Genomic DNA, 17051 nt, shown 5'->3' with positions numbered 1-17051 from the left:
TCTCGTCTCCATTGGACAATCGGACGATTCGTTTCCACCTTTCCTTCAATTATTCATTTTCTTCAGAGCGCAACGGAACGTTCTCACGGCCTGTCTCGCGTTCATTTCCACTCTTCAGTGTTCATTTCTACCCATGAGCGTTAAATATAACCCCAAAATATCAATTTTATTCGTTGGATGGTAAATAAATTATGAATTACACAATTATACATAAGCTCCCAGTAGACTAAATCACGGTAATTCACATTAACTACTTATAATGGAAATCATTTCAGGCTTGTACACTTCACACATGAATTTTAATTAAGACACCACCTTGGCTTCGATACATTGCATCATCTTCAGGTCATACAAAGATGATACAATGCCTGAATATAATACTAGGCGTCGAAACCCGTGTCAAGTCATAAGTAATAATAGAATGTCTTCATTAGCACAAAAAATACAAAATGATCATATACTTCAATGGAATCTGTAGTTCACCTCTAAGCTAAGTCGCTGAAGACTTGCAAGCAGGTGGCATGATTTACAAACATAGTCATTACAAACGTATTCCTTTTTTATGTAAATAACCCCAGTCCAACACTCAATATTCTTGCAAATTTGCAAGTTCCTATTGATTTCCGTTATGAAAATTTTTCACAAAATAACCACCCCAACAGTGCAATTTGAGAGATAATTAGCGTTAATCTATGACAAATAAAAAAAGAATTTATATATTAAAAATTTAAATAAAAATACGCTCCTCTGTAGCATAATGGTAGTATGTTAGCATAGTAGTAGTTCATACCTATCTTTCAATTACGGCAGTTCTCACAAATAACACTGTTCAGCAAAAAAAATACTTCAAAAAATGCCCGGCTACAACTTAGGGTGTTTCTGGCTAATTTTGGATCGCTGAATCCGAAACTGACATCCGTTTTTTTCTATCGCCCTCCATTTTTACGCAACCCCTATATTGGGGTATACAACCCCTTATCTAAACTTATCGCTTTTCAAAGGACTTTTACTAATGTTATCTGTTTCTGATTGAAAAAAAACCGACGTTTTAAGGCTATCAGGGTCAAGAGAGAGACAAACTTCACTGGGGTTGAAAAGATTTAGGGGGTGAAAATTGAAAAAAAAAAACTTTAAAATACATTAAAAATAACCATTTTTCTTCGTTTTTTATGACACATGATATGGTAGCAAATGGAAAACTTTTTAAGGGATGAATACATTGTTCACCCCACCTATTTTGTAATGGATTAATATAACATAAAATATAAGAGGGGAAGGGGGGTATACGAGAGGTAAAGGAGGGGTTTAGGAGGTGGTATACAGAGCTGCCACAAAAATCTGGAATATGGGTTTCCTTTAAACAGTGGCATATCCAACAGGAACCGAAGGTAAATCGTGGTCGTTGTTCAGCAAAACAATCATTAAACTTGTCTTCGACGAGTCGATGAATAGCCTCTATTGGTCTGGATCATTCGTAATCGCTAATTCCCTCATCAGTCCTTCAATATCAGTGCAGAAAATCAGATCATCATTTTCATCATCCGTTGAAAAAAATTGAGTGAGGATTGACTGTCTGCCTCTGTAGTAAGAAACATTCACACAATCGGCCAAAAGATTCCACTGTTGCAAATGCGAGCCAAGAAGTTGCGCTTTACCCTTTGGTAAGTCTAAATCTTGTCTAGTCTTTGTCTAAGTCTTTGCTTAGATTGACTAAGCAAGTGATAATAGATTTTTCAGATCGACATGGAGGGCATCATGTTAGAACCCCACTACGATTCCAAGTCCAACATCTATTTATAAAAAAATGATGTGTGTTTGTCTGTCTGCAATGCATTTCCATTCTGCTGCACGGATTGCAACCAAAGTTGGTACGAAGGTGTATCTCATTCTCTCAAACCCCGTAGTAGACCTTTGGTTGTGTCCAGCGCGTCCTTTGCGTCGTTTCCTCACTACCGTTTATTATGTCACGTCATTCAACTTCTGTGGTTGGCCATCCTACCGCGAGGGCACACCTTTTACACGCTCTAAGGGAAAACATAACTCAATGCATCTTACACTCAACCATTAATCTTCTCAGAGCAAGCCTCTTTGCTGGTGTAATCGTTCACACGACGTTTTTGTACTATGCACGTACGGACACACGTAACAATCAATGCTCTGGAGCGGGGTATGAGCACATCCCGTGCGCGATTCAAGGCAGTCGTTTTTTCCATTGTTTTCTGTTACATGTGTTATACCATCATCATCACACCTGCTATGTTCCTTTACCTTTAAAAAACGAAAGGCATTGATTGCGATTCCTTACCTACCATTAGTGTATTCATAATATACAAATTATTTGGTTTTAGAAATATCAGTTTAGATGAATGGCATTGGTCAATTATAAACCTCATTTGATAAAGGTCAGATTGGCGCCCATGCGATGCCACTCCACGTGACGTCACAGGGACCTAGTTTCTATACGAGTAGATAGGAGTTTTACGTCGTCTGAGATTACCAATGTATGCATGAGGCACAGAGCTCACGAAAACATCTATTATAATTATAATTATAATCACCTATTATAACTGCCTGTGGTAAGAAAAATTTCTTCGCTTGATAAGGCATTAATAATCCTTATTTAAGCCAAGCGCTACCAGCTAGCAGGGTACTCTGCTACCTCCTAGCAGCCAGCATCGCAGCGGCACACACATGGTCCTTAGGACCATGGGCACCCACATCCTCGCCCCAAATTCACCTCACGGCAGCGGGAACCAGAATGACGTCACAACGGCTTTTCCCAGCATTCATACTTAGCCGTCACGTTTTCGCGCGCTTGCAAATTTTCACTTCTCATTTAATCGTAAAAAATAGATATCGTCATTTAAAAATCTAAAAGCGTGAAATAATACTCCAGGAGTAATAATCTTTCGATTTAGGCAATAAAAAAATAATGGGAAACCACCCTATTCCATGTTTCCCACTTCCCTGGGTACTATCCTTCCCGAGCAACGCCGGGTGGTCAGCTAGTAAACGATAAATTAAGAGAAACATTTTGTCCAACGGATAGGCATAGGAGTACGTACTTTCCCCCGAATAATAAAGGACTTAAATAAATGCCAGTCGTAATTTAGTTAGAGCATTTCCATTTTAAGTATATGCAGATGACTGGTGTCCTAACACCCCCCTGCCACACGCCTATTGAGGCGGATTGCAGGGTAGTATGTAGATTTAGATGACGAGTAAACCTGGATTAAACCAGGCTCTGAGATAGGAAATGCATATCGATAACCGGATAGTCCAGATATTGCTAACCCTCATGTAAACAGGAAAAGGACAGTAAGAGGTTTTGGGTTATGGGGGTAAAACAGGAGGACTGGGTATTTTCTTAAAGACGGAAGATCTACAAACGATGAGGACATATTAAGAGGATTTTTTTTATCTTACCCAGGGACAGAAGGAACCAATTTCGGGGGAGGAGGACATTCGACGCTTCAAGAGATAGAGCCATGTATCACGTCGTTATTTCGGTCGTCCGCTTCGAAAGGGAAAATGCTATTATCGCTCGCATGAAATTCGGATTCATCGCCGTTGTATGACGCCCTAACGCCCGTGAGATGGGTCGAAAAAGGTCTAGCGATGAAAATTGAAGGCTCTTTGACTGCAAAGTTCCGGATAAATATTTAAAAATTTACAACTGGATGGTATGAGTTTGTATCGTTCAGAATCAGGCAATGGCACCATATTGTGAGCTAGTTATACGCTCTGCCAATATGAAATTCCTGTGGATGAAAGCTTCTCGGGTTTCCAACCGGGTCAGGGTCTGCATGGTGTAGGCCGACGTTTCGTTGGGAGACTTTCCCAACATCCTCAGGGCTGATGAGCCTGTCGTTCCGCATTTCTAATCCGAAATATTCTACTTCGTTCCATCCCTCCCTTCCCCGACTGAGGCATTCCAGTCCCCCATCACTATTACATGTTTCTTACCCTGGATTTCTCTATTTCCCAACATCCTCAGGGCTGATGAGCCCTGAGGATGTTGGGAAAGTCTCCCAACGAAACGTCGGCCTATACCATGCAGACCCTGACCCGGTTGGAAACCCGAGAAGCTTTCATCCACGCTATTCACCGGGAAAAGCTCAGATTCTTCATGAAATTCCTGTTATTGCGTTCCTAATTTTCTTTTATCTACCTCCTGATGGAAAAATTAAAACCTTGCAATAAAATTGCCCGCTAAAATTATTAAAATTATCAAAAGGCTATGAAATATCAAAAGTATATATGCTACTCCCGTATCCCCTGGACTTTTCCAAGAGTACCTTCGCCCTTTATGATGGTTGATTCATGTGTTTGTGATGAATAATAATTTGCCTCTTCTTCAAAATTCTGCTGATTTCTCTCTCCTGTCGTTCCGCATTTCTAATCCGAAATATTCTACTTCGTTCCATCCCTCCCTTCCCCGACTGAGGCATTCCAGTCCCCCATCACTATTACATGTTTCTTACCCTGGATTTCTCTATTTCCTCGAGCTGATCATATACCTCATCTACTTCTTCCTCCCTGTGATTGCTAGGGGGCACGTAAACTTGAACCACCACAATGTTGTTGGGTCGCGCCTCAATTTCCACAACCAATTTCTACAATCTTTTAGAGTATACCTTTATGTTGTCCATAATCCCGGTTACACAGCTCATGCATTCGCGACGACGTTGATTGCGGGTGTGGCTACGGAGGTTTACAAATGATTCACTGATCTGTGGACTACGATGGTGCTTCAAATGTTTCCAAACCGCCAACTTTTTTTCCGATGCCAAAGAGGTTTCTTCCGTTAATCAGATGGGTTTCTGCATAAGTTCTTCTCGGGTCTCCAGCCGGGTGAGAGTATCTCCGAGGTCCGAAACTTTGGAGAAATTGGGCATGTTACGGCAATGAAACAGTTTCTCTTTGGAGCAAAACATGGCATACAGATGCCTGGAGAGACACGAGTGACTGAATGGTAACCAGGAAGGGGATGGACCGTCTAGGGTGCCCGAGAAGGGAGTTGTATTGTTAAGGGTGCCTCGGAAGGGGAAGGGAGAAGAGACAATAAAGAGTGAATGGACTGGGAGTGACAGAAGCAACAGTCACAACAGATCGACGGTCGGTGTAAAGTGCATATTCCACGACTTTAAGATCTAAGAGAAAACAGCTGTGACAACGATGTAAAAAACTAAAATACAGTCCATTTTAAATCACGACGTGTTATTTATGTTGACAAGCCGCAGGGCTCTCTCACCTGGCTCTCTTCGCCGAGAAAGTACGAGATCTTTCTCCAGATGGTCTCCTCCTTCGAAACTCGCCACAAAGGGACGAAATTCACGATTGCCGCATGAAGAAGGTCGTAAAGGATTTGGAGGCCCACCGCCATTGACCCGCACTCCAGGAGGTCCCTAGGAAGAAGGGAGAGAGCGTGGTTTATTTCAGCAGGCCAGTCCGTTTTAGAGGCTCCAGCTCCTGCCAGGATTACGAGGCGATGAATCTCGTCGCCTGAGGGGTATTGTAAGGGGGGGGCATGTAGCACTCTAAGGACTCATAGTCTGTACTGAAAATATTTCAGCATTTCTAATTGGCCTCTTGATTTATAAATACATTAAAAGTATGGATTATTTTTGCACATACCGACATCTAGCTGCGCTGGTGTTGTAACAGCAATTGAATGCCGTTTTCAGTTGGTACGTTCTGACTAATATAGTTTTCTCTTGGTGGTTACTAGAGATATCGTCTTATTTTTTCTGTTCTTATTTTTATTCCACTCACTGTAATCCACCATAAGTGTTAGAGAATTTATGCAAATACGAACTCACAATAATGACGTAACCATATAATAAATTCTAAGTCAATTATCTCTCCTAAAATTTTATCGATTTCGTTAACCAAGCATGATATATAAGTGTACGCGTAGGTATTATTATCCTATAATCATTGAAGATGGAATCCATAAAATTCCAATTCGAAACGTTGGATGAGAATGGTTTTTCAATCGCCCAAACTGACTGCGTACACTCGATATTTTCCATGGATATCATACATTTCCGCCAGGGGCAACGGACTGAACTTGAACGGGAGAAAGAAATTAATCCAGCGTTCCGAACTTCTTGCTGGGAGATTATTGGACTGCTGAGGCCGAATGCGTGAACGAAGAGTTCAATGAAGAATTGAACCTAGGAATCGGAGGGGGAACCACAAGAGGAAGAAGTCCGATTGGTTGAAACCAACGCATCATGAAGTGAGCGCGCAGGATCGAGACAAGTCAGGATGATTCGGCTCTCGGTTGGCGATTGAAACAATCGACGAATGGTTTCCATGCAAGGTCAGTTGCGCTGATGGAGGGGAGACGGATCTGAGTCCATGGTATCTCACAATTGGATCGGGCCTACGGTGGCAGGACATTCGGAATCGATGGACATAAGAGACATCACCACCGCGGGAACTCTGATCACGGAAACTCTGATGAGTGATAGTTCAGCTCTAGGATAGACTGATGCGGACAAGGTAAAGTAGACAGTTCACGCGTAGTGAATAATTTATTACACTTGTAAATAATAACTATCTGCAGGTATTACTTGGCATGCAATAAGTCATGTGTGAATCACCTACTACACTAACTTTTCGTTTTTCCATTACCATCTAGAAGTTTTATTTGCATGTTAGCATATTCGTGACCGTAGCTCTTTCCCAGTTTCTGGTATGACCACGTCCTGTCCTCTCCGCCAACGCCTACTCCTGTCTACTTCTAGTCTTGATTGCTGGGTCTATGTCCGTCGAACGAGCGCGTTTCTGATTAAAATGCTGCATGCCTGGTGTGGAAACACCACGTGCTACAAACCCTGGTGGTGGCCAGTCATAAAATCTTACGCATACTGAAAATTTTCTATTTGAAAGGTGAGTTCACGGCGATGGCAGGTCAAAAGATTGGCGGCGAAAAATCCCTTCCAAGTTGTTTCCAGATTACAGCGACCAGAATAATAAACAAAATAGTTTTTAATCACAGAGGTGAAGAGGGCACAAGCATTGTAGCTGGTAACACGGAATCACCTAAGGAAGCAAACTTACTTCTGCAAGAACACAGATCTGGAGAGTAGCGCTTTACGGCGCGAAAACGTGGACACTTAGGAAGGAGATCGAGAGAAGAACGGAGGCGTTCGAGATGTAGGTGTGGAGAAGAATGGAGAAGGCTAAATGGACGGAAAGGAGGATGAGCGACGAAGTGCTGGACATGGTGGGTGAGGAGAGGCAGCTTCTGTATGAGATACGGAGGAGACGGAAGGTATGGATGGAGCGAGTTCTGAGCGGGGAGGGGACGTTGAAAACGGTGTTGGAGTGTAGAATGTTGGGTAAATGAAGGAGAGGAAGGAAAGGAAGAGGAATTTTATATAGAATGAAAGGAAGTATTAGGTCATACTGTGAATTGAAGAGGGAACTCCATGAAGGAAGGGGAGAGTGCCAGAAGACTTCTTTATTACTCCCTGGAAACCTACCTTATCAGGTAGAATACTTTACTTGTAATAAGTAATATGATCTCGAGAACAATTGATTAACTTATCATTTACTACCTGAGAGAAAATAGTTAAAATAAGTGGCAAAAGGAGGAAAATACACCCCGAACTTGAGGGTGTAATTACGGCTAATCCTGAGTTAATCCCCTCGAAATTCCCACATCCATCACATATAAGGTGAATGATGGGTGAGTGATAGATGGTCAACTGGAACACCTTCCAGCGCAATAAGCCGCATCTAGTAATCCAGTAATTACCGCCATAGTCCATTTAGCCTTTATCTTTCTCGCCAGGGCCTCATGACAGGCGACCGTACGCCTCACTGACACACTTTCCTCGGAGCGTAACACGCGCTCGTTTCCTTCCTGCGAGTAGTATCATGTCTCGACCGACGTCCCATCGTGTTTGTCGCCTCACGCGCGCGATTCGGAGGAGTAAACATGTCGGGAAGAAGTCTTCATCCGTTTCCCGGTTACTCACGCGAGACACGGACGACCGACAGACGACCTGACACTGAGCAAACATCATTGCGGCGATGACATCCTCCGAAAATTGGAATCACAAATCGCAATTGAATTCCCATTTTCATTAGTATTACTCGCGACCTCAAGCTACTTATAATTTTCCGTCAAATTGTTGAAAAGTGCGCACAAATTACTAAAATATAGACGCAACGTTCATAAAGGTTAAATTTTATTTGTAAATTCACACGAAAAGCCTCAGAAATTGCCGTAAATAATGAAATTAACTGATAGAGCTATCATTAACTATTATTTCAGGGTAATTCCACCTGCCAGAAAGCCCGCAGAATATTTTCTAAAGAGTTTAAGGATTGTCTCGTAAAGCATCGCCGATTCTGTAGGAATCCTTCCTAAAGAAATTCGATTCCGCGAGCGTTTCTTTTCGTTGGCTCACTTTCCGTTGAGACTTTTTATTAGAATATGTGTACCGATCCCGCACAATATTATCCGTAGAATAGTATTTTGAGTTCATTTTTTAAGGAATTTTACAGATAAATAGGATCATATTCCTTGAAAAAATAATTCAGAGGGATCTTCCTCTTTTGAATCTGTCCCGCAGAACGTGAGAGACATCAATAAAATAGTTACGAGATTCATTTCATACATAATATGAGAGAGTTTCCTGAAAGCTGTGAAATTATTTGCCCATACACGAAAAAACACAGTGCATCTCTGGAAATATTTAAGTGAAAGATTGTCACACGTACTTTCCAGTGACCCATGAATGCTATGTCTATTGCCAGTTATTTTTATGACAATTTCACTTATTTTTTTCCTGATTGTCTGATTGGCTCACTCCCGTATTGTCTTGCACACCATTGTAAATCGGTAATATGTTCCAAAGGAGGTCACTACTAGAACAGTTAAAGAATTTATTATTTTTATTATTTTATTTACAATAAATATTTTCTTCTGTTTTCACTGAATTGTTTTAGTGTAAAGAGCACGGGTTTTCATCAGGGAAACTCTTTACGGTTCTATTGCGTTGAGAAATTTTCTCGTCATATGGCAGGTTGAAATTATTACAGCCTTTTGCAATTTGATGAATGTATTTGAATGAAGGTTGAGCATTTTTAAACTGTTTTGAATATGTTTTGGGATGATTCCGTTAACTGAGATTACAATTAGAGCTACATAAACCTGTTCCATATTCCATATTATTTTTATTTCTATTGCCAATTCTTGGTACTTATTTATTTTTCCAGCTATTGTCTTTTCGATGTTATGCGACAGTGGCACAGCAATATCAGCTTTGTAAAAAGTTCTATATTTCTTGTCAATCAACATTATATCTGGTCTATTATTAACTATAGTTTTATCTGTTTGGATAGGCAAATCGTAGTAAATTTTAAATGCGCTGTTTTAAGCACTGTTATTACGACTATTATTATTATTATTATTCGATAATCATTTATTATTTTTTTATTATTGCAAAAATTATGATTACACATTCTTCATTTGAAGATATTGACTGTAAAATTTTATAAAATGACAATATGATGTACCTCAGAATTTTTTTATACATTGCAAAATTTTAAATTTGGTGACTATCTATTTGATTATATGTTACAAATGACTATTTTTTACACTAATGTTAAACTATTATTTGAATATATAACTATCAAATGTGTTATTTATTTAAACAACTATCATTGTATCCTGATTGTATGTGACTATTTATTTGATTGTATGTTACAAATGGCTATTTTTTACACTTATGTTAAACTATTATTTGAAAATGTAACTATCAAATATATTATTAATGTAAACAATTTTCATTGTATCCTTGTAATAAAACATATTATTATTATTTTTAATATGCGTAAATACTACATTTGTGTCATGAAAATAATGAAGAGAAACTTGCTAAAGTATTTACATAATAACCATGGCAGCCGGTCATGTCTGGAGGCCCCGGACGATCTTCAGCCTGGCGTGGCCTGGCTTGGACTGCTCCCATGATGCTTTGCGATGCAAAGCGACCAACATTCCACTCTTTAGAGATCAGTAATAATGAGCACATGACTTTGATCTAGAAGAACGAAACAGCATCTTCAATCGAGAACAGTTTCAGAATCATTCATTGAACGGATGTCTAAATTGCTTCATTACGGCGGTTATAATAATGGCCCCTCGCACATGAGGTCGTACATAAATAGAACCGCGGTGCGGTTTTAAACATCCGCTGCGGCGATGCACTCTTGAGGAGATGGGAACCCCTACTGGTGGGAAAGGAAACCAACGTCTTGAGGTCTGTTCGAGGAAATGCACGGGAGGAGCGCTTAAATTAGGTGCACAGAGTTTGTGAAGGGCAACGGCGGAATAGGGCTCATCACTTGCACACATTTCGACAGAGGTTTGACTTGAAACTCAATATGACTAAAAATATAGATTAAACATATCCATATTTTCCATGAAACTAAAAAGTATAAGGAGTCGTGAGAGAGTTCTAAATTAAAAGTGATGAAATTGGAAAAATAATTATCGCGGTATCTCATAAACAAAATTTTTCCACTTTTATTTCATCTGAAAATGGTGATACCCAACATTCATAGAAATCGATGACCCAGATAAGGATAAACCTATGATAAACCTAACAGATTGTTATAACCAAAACTATAAATGTAAGCTCCAAGAAAACTACAAGAAAGCTGAAATATGCATTAAAGGGCATTAGCAGATGAGCAATGAGTCAAATATTTTTTCCAAATTGGTGTATACTGCATACACTACATCAACTTATCAGACCCAGAGAAATACTTACACCCGACACAAGAATTTCTTTAGTTAAAACACTAGTCTTCCCTCACTTGGATTATTGTACAGCCTTATTTACCGCCTTAACTGGCTTAAGTATAAAGAGCGTCGCACCCTTCACATAATAACTCTAGCCTTTAGTGTCTTAACGACCGGTTACCCGCCATACTTGTACGAGAAATTCGTTAGAAAATCTGAGGTTCATAATATACCCACCCGTAATCATACCATTGACCTCCATATTCCAAAACATCACACGCCTCATATGAACAAATCATTCATAGTAACCCGAGTGCGTGAGAGAATAGATTATAAGAGACGCGCCTTAGACATCAACGCAATCAAGTTGAAAGATATTCACCTGCACCTGACTACAATTCTCTCACCCTTTGAATTGGGAACACTTTGATCGAGCTTCACATACAGCTGGAGAACTACTTTTAAAGAAATTAAAGGAAAAACAGAGGAAGAAGTTCGAAAAACTGTCTCCTGGGAAAACAAATTTCCCCCCTTTGGATAAAAACCGTTTGGTCATCAACTCTACTGACGAGGAGCTGGATGAAGCATCCATGGCCGTACTCTCAAAAGGACTAAACTTCGCTCCTGCACCCAGGATTATTCCATATGCAGATATCATTGGCGGCATTAAACAAGCGGTGCGGAGATTGCCCGAGGTGACAGCTGTGGAAATCCGTAGCGAAGTCCCTATGGTCCTAAAGAGGGCCATTCCACCGAAGTCGAATATCTCCAGGAAGGAGCGTGAGGCTATACGGACTCTACGAAATAATCCTGACCTGACTATCTTACCAGCGGATAAGGGAAATGCAACTGTCATACTGAAGACGGATGAATATCGCCAAAAGATCCTGGATATCCTGAACGATGCATCATGCAAGACCCAGTGTCGCGACGCCACGGATGCCATAACCCGGAAGACCGTCGACCTGATGAAGAAGTGTGGGCTCCCTCAAGACACAGTAAAGAACCTCCGGCCACAAGCACCTGTGCCCCCAAGAATCTAAGGTTTACCCAAAATCCATAAAGCTGGAATGCCACTGCGACCCATAGTAAGTGCAATAAACTCTCCTACACACTACTTAGCCAAATACTTAACGCGCATTTTAGAACCCCATTTTGTCATTCCATGCATCATGTTAAAAACTCAGTGGAGTTTGTGAAGATTCTTAAAACCATTCGTTTACAACCAAGTGACATCTTAGTGAGCTTAGATGTAGTGTCACTATTCACTCGTGTGCCTCTCCAAGACACTCTACAGCTTCTTGAAAAAGTGTTCGACAGTAAGACAGTGCAGTTGTTCCGGCATGTACTGACTTCAACCTACTTTCAATATGAGGGAAGATTCTTCGAGCAAACAGAAGGTGTAGCCATGGGTTCACCCTTATCACCGGCTGTTGCAAACTTTTATATGGATAATTTTGAACAAAAGGCTCTCAATTCAGCGCCACTCCGACCAAAGCATTTCTTTAGATATGTTGACGATACATTTATTCTGTGGCCGCACGGACCTGATACTCTCAATGAGTTTCTACTGCATATGAATGGACAGCACCGAAACATACAATTTACGATGGAGAAAGAAAGTGACGGAAAACTTCCATTTCTGGACATATTAATTCACGGGAAACGGGACGGAACCCTGGGACATAGTGTTTATAGAAAAAGAACCCACACCGACCTCTACCTGAATGAGAAAAGCCACCATCATCCCTCCCAGAAGATGTCAGTGCTCTCAACTCTCATACACAGGGCCATCTCTATCGCTGACAAGGATAACCTCCGCAAAGAAATAGGACACCTGAAGAAAACCTTCACTCAGAACGGCTTCAGCAGACGTCATATAGACTTGGCCCTAAAAAGGGCCTTTACCCCTAACAAGACTTCACCAAAGGAAGAGTCCACTGCGACGATCAAGGCTTACCTCCCATATATTTCCACCATATCAGGAAAAATCTCTAGAATCCTGAAGAGGTTTGACATCCACACCATTCACTTGCCTCCACCAAAATGACGAGATCAACTTGTGAAGGCAAAAGACCCAACCGGGTTAAAAACTGCTGGAGTGTATGCCATACCAGTGAATGCGGAAAAACCTATATTGGAGAGACGGGCCGCACTATTGAGACGAGATTGAAAGAGCATCGTAGACACCTAAGATTAGGACAGCTGGAAAAATCGGCAGTGGCTGAGCACAGCTTCCTGGAGAATCATATGATTCATTGGGAAGAAGCGAAGCTGCTCTGTCGATCTCATGGATACTGGGACCGCGTAGGAAAAGAATCTATTCAGATTCGGAAAAACAGAAATAACATCATCAGAGACTGCGGCTATAATTTAATCCATATATGGGACCACCTCCTAAAAATACGAGAGGACTGGCAGCCAATCAGGAGACGCTGAACCGCCCTCCACCCCAGAATTATGTATATATACCCCGAGGCTTTGAGGTATTGGATTCCTGAATCCCTGAAGACGATGGGCGAGTTGTCCATCGAAACGTTGGAAGGAGAAATGGAGGACCTGACCCGGTGTGAAACCCGAGAAAACTTCACTGCAATTGTTCGCCGGGAAAAAAACAAAAATTATACGTAGAAAGCTGTATTTTCTCATGGGCCCCAGTGCCTACGAAAATAAACGATATTATTATTATTATATGTATAGATTTTCCTCTCCCGTTCCGGTTTTAACAGGAAGCATTTGCCTATCTATATGTGAAATGAAACCATCAGGCTCAATGTTGTCGGTTCTGGTCCCTGCCGAAAGAGGGATTATAACCATATTTGTCAAACCACACAGAATGGGGAATTCCACTGAAAATGGATGATGACTCGCCAATAAAAATGGTCTTGACAAATAGCGCTTATTACTTTTTCATCCTCCTCATCTACGGCGATTTCCACAGTATAAGATTATTGTGTTCACTCAATTTTCTGGTGTCACCTAAGCACAAACAGTGCAAACGCTCAAATTTATTAACAGTTAATTTATTTTGCATTTCAATTTCGCGGCTTCTCCACCCGAGAAATCTTCTTTACTGGTGAAGAAATAAGTGACCATGAATTAATCTACCTTCAGAATGTTCCCAGAAAGAATGCGTCCGTATGACGTTGGAGTCAGCCTTTGCGCAATACACGCACCGTAAAAACTTTTAAACTATCCTATAAACTGTTTTTGACACACCCTTCAATTAATGATTCAGTATCGTCGTAGATGTTTTTTATCACCGTTGCTGTTTTGTTATTGCCATGGAGCGAATATGTCTACTCGCATTCTAACGTCACAGTGCGTTTTTTTGTAGCGTGAAAGAATTTAGCATTTTTTTGCGAACTTTGAAGCTCTGTAGCAACAAGAATATTGAGAATTATGAAGTCATATTTTGCATACGTTAATAACGTTAATTAGTTATCTAGACTTGTTGAAAAAATTACCTTTTTAATTTTAAGAGAGCACCCCATTATGTGAATGACTCAAACAATTCTTGTTCAGTATAGCGATTGGCCTGCCACATGATACATCCGGTTCTCCCGGAAGTCAGATTTTAGTATCAATCAGCCATTAACATTTTCAAAAACGTTACGAATTCATCAATTCCTTGCTCATGAATACCGGCACAATGATTGGGTTACAACATGTCAATTCCAGTTTGAGCGAAAAGTTATCTTTTAGTAATATATAGCCTATGGCACTCGGAGAAACATTTACTGTTAAGCAATAGTTTGTTCACAATTATCGGTACAATGACTGTGGAGTCACGTATCACGTAATACTTCATTGATAGAACGTTTCAGACTCAAAGCAACTTCGTGAGTCGAGCGATACTTTTTTTAAATTTTAATCGGTGGCGTGGTAAACCAGATGCATTCTACTTCCAGTTTGAATCGAAAATGATTATTTAGTCTCGATTAACCGTGAAGCTTATAAAAACGTGATAACCATAACGATATATATCGTTTACTTAAAACAGTTCAGAGTACATACAACCCCTTACAGTCTGAGCATGGAATAGCATTTCACTAAAATAAAGGCAATAAAACTTATAATAATCATGGAGTAGAATGATAGTTTGCTCACTTAAAACGGTGTCGCAGTTGAGTAGATACATGCCATTTCCGGTCTGAAATGGGAAATAAATTTGGATAAAATATGTCTAATTTAGCCATCGCTAATGTAAAAATTACTTCCATAGATGGTTCATTTAATTTGGTGGAACGGCTTGGACACAACAATGGAAAAATCATTCATACACATGCACATACTCAGGAGCTAAAAACAAAAAAACTCTTCCATCCTAGGTCAAGGCAAAATGGAAAAAAAACTTTACACTCTGCATAAAATGAGAAATTATTAATTATGCATAATACCAAGTATATTCAAGTATGTGAGCCTGTGCTTTAAAATAAATCCGAAGAAAACAAAAACAGAACAACGCTTCCCCACTTATTATAAGTTATTAATAATACACATTATTAATGGATTACCAAGTAACTTAATTTCGTCTGTTTTTCTCCTTAACATATTTAAACCGAATGTAGGTAAATATAAAATTGAGCTAATCAACTCTTTAAACCCTTAAAAAATCTATTTCATACGAAACAATGATAATTAACTGATTGCAATTCATATTTATGACTCATTATTTTAAGAATAAACTAAAATGTTACGCATCAACATTTGAAGCCAACCACTCTCAGCCGATGTGCCCTGACTGCATAAGTAAGCATTTGATGCGCATATAATTACACCAATTGATCAATATTAATCCACATTATTTATAAAAGATAACCTTGAAATATTTGCAGTAATATTCATGTCAAAACTATACACTAACATATTAGTAAGTCGGTAAAATATCCGTGCAATAAAATTGGATGTAAATACAGAGGTAAAATGGAGACTAATTCTACAATACAATTACATATTAAAACAGAAATATCGACGAGCTCAGATTAGCGTTTTTTTTTAATCCTTTACTGTACGGGGGAAAAACGAATTACCGTGTTTACCCATTCGGCAAAATACCTCGCTTAATTTATCTTTTCCGTCGGACCTAGTACCTAGTGGGGTTCTATGATCATGTTCTCCGAGCCGCTCTGAATGATATCCATTCTCAATTGCTCCAGCTATCAAAGTCTAGCGCGCAGCCTCCGAGTCTCTAGCGGATGCCAGCCTAATTCGATTTAACGTGTGTGAAGCGCTTTCTGTACGTCCGCAGCAGTTTTTGACGACTCACGCAGTAGCATTGCTCTGTTTTTCGCAGGTTTACATGGGATAAGTTCTTGTTTTTGTACACATTTTGAATACATATGAAGGTCTCGTCGTTACGGATGATTCGTATTGTAAAAATAGAAGACCAATGGAAGATAAATTTGTAAATATAATTAAATATCCAGAATAAAACGAAGCGCGTTGAAAATTTGAAGAGAACAATCGAATACTCAATTCCTTTTTCTGCAAAATGATAAAAATTACCAGCCAATAACTTAACTGCGCATGGCGTAAAAAAGAAAAAGTGCGTTCAAGGATCTGTATGCCAAGAATCAACGGATTCAAATCGTGGTTAAGATCCAAATGGAGGAGATGAAATCCAATAGAGATGCTGGATATGCACTACGCCGAATGTGGAGGCCAATCCTTTGGAAAATCAGTGAAACAAGGAGGCAGAGGGACACCAGCTAATCAGGAGCCACCTGAATCGGAACTGACGGTTTGGGATCACATGTACGGGCGAGAAAATCCATCCCGTAATCAAGGTCCGGATAAAGGTGGCGGAGTTAGCCTTTGAAACGTCGGCAGCGACCTGATCCGACCCGGTGGAAAACCCTAAAAGAAGTCATGTCATTGGTTCACCGGGAAAGAACTGAATCCTGAGTGTACAATGAATCCAATGTTCTCCCAATTGGAGCCGATGAGATATCATTAATGAGTAGAAAATAACCAAAGATATCGTTTTTCGCCAATATCCTAACTTAAGACTGGCCTGTGCGTTGAAGAGTGAATTAATCAGGCAGTCGGAACATTTCGCTTTATAGTATAATTTGTAACTCATTATATCTTTTTTTATTACCCGTCTTGAAGAGAAGACTATATGTAGAACTCAATGCACGCTAATCTCTTGGGTAAGAAAAACAAATTTTAAGGAGGAGTTATACGCATTGGAAATAAAAGCAAAACCGCAAATGAAACTGGGACATTTCCACGGAATGCGCCATTTTATGATTATAATCCCAGCAGTTTCTCAGCG

At 40.0% G+C, this 17051-nt stretch overlaps 2 protein-coding genes across 2 annotated transcripts; both read left to right on the top strand.

Annotated features, from left to right (window-relative positions):
• The first annotated feature begins 11361 nt into the window (after positions 1-11361).
• On the top strand, positions 11362-11814 carry LOC124159616. The gene has a single exon (XM_046535537.1). It carries the CDS (start codon positions 11362-11364, stop codon positions 11812-11814), a length of 453 nt encoding a protein of 150 aa, XP_046391493.1.
• A 566-nt stretch (positions 11815-12380) lies between these two features.
• On the top strand, positions 12381-12821 carry LOC124159615. The gene has a single exon (XM_046535536.1). It carries the CDS (start codon positions 12381-12383, stop codon positions 12819-12821), a length of 441 nt encoding a protein of 146 aa, XP_046391492.1.
• The last annotated feature ends 4230 nt before the right edge of the window (positions 12822-17051 follow it).

This window comes from Ischnura elegans, chromosome 5, assembly GCF_921293095.1.
Source record: "Ischnura elegans chromosome 5, ioIscEleg1.1, whole genome shotgun sequence".
Taxonomy (NCBI): Eukaryota; Metazoa; Arthropoda; class Insecta; order Odonata; family Coenagrionidae; genus Ischnura; species Ischnura elegans.
Note: the sequence above shows the minus strand (reverse complement) of the source record. Positions and strands in the feature narration are given on the sequence as shown.